At 48.0% G+C, this 5,000-nt stretch overlaps 1 protein-coding gene across 1 annotated transcript in view; it reads right to left on the bottom strand.

The window, feature by feature from the left end:
• Positions 1–5,000, bottom strand: part of smarca1 (SNF2 related chromatin remodeling ATPase 1) — a 33,076-nt gene that overhangs the window by 1,715 nt on the left and 26,361 nt on the right. Inside the window, exons 20-23 of the mRNA XM_081718915.1 lie at positions 3,502–3,634; positions 3,014–3,132; positions 2,125–2,337; positions 510–617 (exon numbers count right to left, since the gene is read on the bottom strand). Coding sequence (XP_081575041.1) covers positions 510–617; positions 2,125–2,337; positions 3,014–3,132; positions 3,502–3,634 — 573 coding nt within the window. The remainder of the gene's footprint in view (positions 1–509; positions 618–2,124; positions 2,338–3,013; positions 3,133–3,501; positions 3,635–5,000) is intronic.

Genomic DNA, 5,000 nt, shown 5'->3' with positions numbered 1-5,000 from the left:
GAGGAGAGAGGGGAGAGAGAGAGAGAGAGAGAGAGAGAGAGAGAGAGAGAGAGAGAGAGAGAGAGAGAGAGAGAGAGAGAGAGGAGGAGAGAGAGGGGAGGAGAGAGAGAGAGAGAGAGAGAGAGAGGGGGGGGAGGAGAGAGAGAGAGAGAGGAAGAGAGGAGGAGGGGGAGGAGAGAGGGAGGAGAGGGAGAGAGAGAGAGGAGAGAGAGGGGATGGAGAGAGAGAGAGACGGAGAGAGGGGAGGAGAGGGGAGGAGAGAGAGAGAGAGAGAGAGAGAGAGAGAGGAGAGAGAGGAGCGGGTGGAGAGAGGGAGGAGAGAGAGGGGAGGAGAGAGAGAGAGAAGGAGAGAGAGGGGAGGGAGAGGGGGAGGAGAGAGGGGAGGAGAGAGAGAGAGAGAGAGAGAGAGAGAGAGAGGGGAGAGAGAGAGGGGAGGAGAGAGAGAGAGAGAAGGAGAGAGAGGGGAGGAGAGGGGGAGAAGGAGAGAGGGGAGGAGAGAGGAGGATTACTGATTGTCCGTTAGTTCTTCTCTTTTTCTCTGCTCTCTGTTTCTCCTCTATGTCCATGTTTTCTTTCTCAATCAGCGATATTAGAGTGTTACATCGTCTCTGGAGCTCCTGCCACACACACACACACACACACAAAATATTAACAACACATGCAGTCAAACAAACACACACAAACATTTACCACTGCACACTGCACACACAAACGTTTACCACTGCACACAAACATTTACCACTGCACACTGCACACAAACAAACGTTTACCACTGCACACAAACACACACAAACGTTTACCACTGCACACAAACATTTACCACTGCACACTGCACACACAAATGTTTACCATTGCACACAAACGTTTACCACTGCACACTGCACACACAAACGTTTACCACTGCACACACAAATGTTTACCACTGCACACACAAATGTTTACCACTGCACACAAACACACACAAACGTTTACCACTGCAAACACACATATGTTTACCACTGCATGCTGACAAACACACACAAACGTTTACCACTGCACACTGCACACACAAACGTTTACCACTGCACACACACAAACGTTTACCACTGCACACTGCACACACACAAACGTTTACCACTGCACACTGACAAACACAAATAAATGTTTACCACTGCACACTGCACAGAAACAAATGTTTACCACTACAAATAGACAAATACAACTGTTTTTAGGCACCGCATGAAAACAAAAGGTATACACACCCTGCATCTTACATACACACACACAAACACACTTCCCCCATACATACACACACCTGTACAGACACACACACACACCCGTACAGACACACACACACCCGTACACACATACACACACACATCTGTACACACATATACACACACCTGTACAGACACACACTCACACACACCCGTACAGACATACACACACACACACACCTGTACACACATATACACACACCTGTACAGACACACACACACAATCACCCATACACATATTTACACACACCTGTCCAAAAACACGCCCACCTGTACAAACATACACACACACCAATACAGACACACATGCCCACCTGTACAGATATACACACACAGCTGTACAGACACACATGCCCACCTGTACAGACATCCACATACCTCTACAGACACACACACCCACTTGTACAGACATACACACCTGTACAGACACATATGCCCACCTGTACAGACACACTGTACTGTACACACACCCGTTCAGATGTACACACACACACACCCATTCATACGTACACACACACCAGTTCAGAAGTACACACACACACACACACACCTGTTCAGATGTACACACACACACACACACACACACACACACACACCAGTTCAGATGTACTCACATACACCTGTTCAGACGTATACACATGCCTGTTCATTCACACACACACACCTGTTCAGACGTACACACACACACCGGTTCAGAAGTACAGACACACACTCACACGCACACACACCTGTTCAGACGTACACAAATGCCTGTTCAGATGTACACACACACACACACACACCGGTTCAGATGTACTCACACACACCTGTTCAGACGTACACACACACCGGTTCAGACATACACATACACTGGTTCAGACGTGCTCACCATGGCAGTCCTGGATTTGATGAACCAGTCGAAGCGGAACTGGGGTGTGTTGCGCACACACTGCCGGAGTTCCTCGTAGACGTTTTCCCGGTCAAAGCCCGTCTTGTGCAGCATACACACCAGGAAGCGGTCTTCCTCCTCTGTGTAGTTCTTCCCCTTGTTAGTGCCATACTGGATACGCAACTGGTGGAACGGAGCTTTATACCGCGCTATCTGTGTACACACACATACACACGCATGTGCACGCACACAAACACACACACACACACACACACACACACACACACACACACACGCAAAACAAACACATGTGCATGCACGCAAACACACCAAACAGTGTGGTGGTGGCTATTTCAGTATTTCACTACAGTGAGGTTGAGGCTATTTCAGTATTTCAGTACATTGTGGCAGGTGGCTATTTCAGTATTTTAGTACAGTGTGCTGTGTGGCTAGTTCTGTATTTCAGTACACTGTGGTGGGTGGCTATTTCAGTATTTTAGTACAGTGTGCTGTGTGGCTAGTTCTGTATTTCAGTACAGTGTGGTGGGTGGCTATTTCAGTATTTTAGTACAGTGTGCTGTGTGGCTAGTTCTGTATTTCAGTACAGTGTGGTGGGTGGCTATTTCAGTATTTCAGTACAGTGTGCTGTGTGGCTAGTTCTGTATTTCAGTACAGTGTGGTGGGTGGCTATTTCAGTATTTCAGTACAGTGTGCTGTGTGGCTAGTTCTGTATTTCAGTACAGTGTGGTGGGTGGCTATTTCAGTATTTCAGTACAGTGTGCTGTGTGGCTAGTTCTGTATTTCAGTACAGTGTGGTGGGTGGCTATTTCAGTATTTCAGTACAGTGTGCTGTGTGGCTAGTTCTGTATTTCAGTATTTCATTACACACCTTAACATCCAGAGCCTTCTTAATGCTGATCCTTCTCTGGATTCGAGCTTCGCCTCTCTCAACCTGAGCCATGATCCTCTCAACATCCTGCAGCTCGTTACAGCGCTCCCAGAACACAGCTGTGTGTCTCACACACGCACACACACACACACACACACACACAATCACACGATGACGTGATGATATGTATGTTTGTGTGTGTGTGCGCGTGCGTGTGTGTGTGTGTGTGTGTGTGAGTACGCCGGTGCGAGTTTGTGTGAGTGTGTGTGTGTGTACGTGCGTGAGTGTGTGTGTATGGGTATGTGTGTGTGTGTGTGTGTGTGTGTGTGTGTGTATGTGTGTGTGCGTGTGTGTGTTTGTGTGTGTGTGTGTGTGCATGCGTGAGTGTGTGTATGTTTATGTGTGTGTGTGGGTGCGTGCGTGCGTGTGTGTGTGTGTGTCTGTATGTTTATGAGTGTATGTGTTTGTGTGTGTGTGTGTGTGTGTACCTGAATATTCCATAACCTCCTCAGGGGTCTTCCCCTCCACCTCGCGGGCGATACTGTCTATATCATCTCGGCCGTATTTCTCATTTGCTTTGATAAACTGGTTAAAGTCTCGCTTGTTCCAGCTTGTGAAACCCTGAGAAGGAAAAATACACAAGATGGATATGTGTGTGTGCGTGCCTGCGTGTGTGTGCGCGCGCGCGAGTGTCCGTGTCCGTGTGTGCATGCCTGCGTGTGTGCGTGCGTGCCTGCGTGTGTGTATGCACGCAAGTGTCTGTGTGTGTGTGTGTGTATGCGTGTATGTGTGCGTGTGTGTATGCGTGTGTGTGCGTGTGTGGGTCTTGCTACGAGAATATGAATATGTTGCTGCACATTACCACTCATCAGTGTAGGAACACAGGTCATGTGAGGAGACAGGATAACTGAGCTCTCGGCTCAGACGTTTACGTAGCTGAGCTGGCACTCACAGGTGGAGACGGCACTAAGGTAAGACTTAGTGTCTGGAATTAATTTGACTCGTCTACATTTGTTTTATTTCGTGACTGGTTCAGATGCTACTTCACATTATGTTTGTACTTCTATCATTTTCTGAATGTCTGTCTGCACAAGCAGCACCAAGGTCAGGAGGTCAAAGGTGACCCTGACAAGGTCAGAAGGTCAAAGGTGCCCATGCCTTTTCTGCTCATCCTGTCTATCTCTCTTAAGTATGCTGTTGGACCTGATGTTCGACTAGCGCCTTATCTGAAGTCTTCTTGCATGCAGATACATGGTAGTTATCTGAGGACCAACACAGTCACATGACCCTTCACTGCGGAATGTTCAACAGTTTGGTGCCATGAGGCGAACAGCACAGTGAGTAATGCCGTTATCCCGGAGAGAAATGTCAGCTGGATTTAGTTCCCTATATGATAGGAAAGAGTTGGTATTAGGGCAGTGTGATTTCATCCAGGGATTTAGAGGCATGTTGCTATACCTCACCATGGTTACTGGGCATGCCCCAGAGAATTTAGGAAAAGATTCCTGGAAACCTTCTAACTATTAAACCAGCACTTCAGTTCAGGGAGGAACAGAGGTATCTGAGTGTGAGGTGGTGAGATAACACACCGTCAGGACAAGAAAACTCAGTACTTCCTTTCTAAAGGTTTTCCCACTGGGAGAACGCAGATTTGATGTGTGTAAAGGTTTGGGGTTATGACCAGCCAGCACAACACCTCTGAAGAATGTGTGTCTGTGTCTGAGTTTGCTGGAGCAGCTGAATGACAGACTGACTGGAGAGTGCGTGTAAAACACCACGTTGTCTCCGGTAATGCTCACATCGGTGAAGACGACGTTTCAGCTCTGGTTGATCCAGGAGCTCCATTCGTCATTGGCAGAGCATCCTGCTGGCTCAGGAGTGTTAACACATGGACATGTTCTTGCTGAGGGCCTGGCTACTGGAGGTGGGCTCCTTACTCATGCGTAGAGTGTTATCGAGCTCCCTGAACTTCCCGCTGACAATCAGT

The sequence above is a fragment of the Electrophorus electricus genome, chromosome 8, assembly GCF_041902795.1.
Source record: "Electrophorus electricus isolate QZ-2024a chromosome 8, ASM4190279v1, whole genome shotgun sequence".
NCBI lineage: Eukaryota > Metazoa > Chordata > Actinopteri > Gymnotiformes > Gymnotidae > Electrophorus > Electrophorus electricus.
Note: the sequence above shows the minus strand (reverse complement) of the source record. Positions and strands in the feature narration are given on the sequence as shown.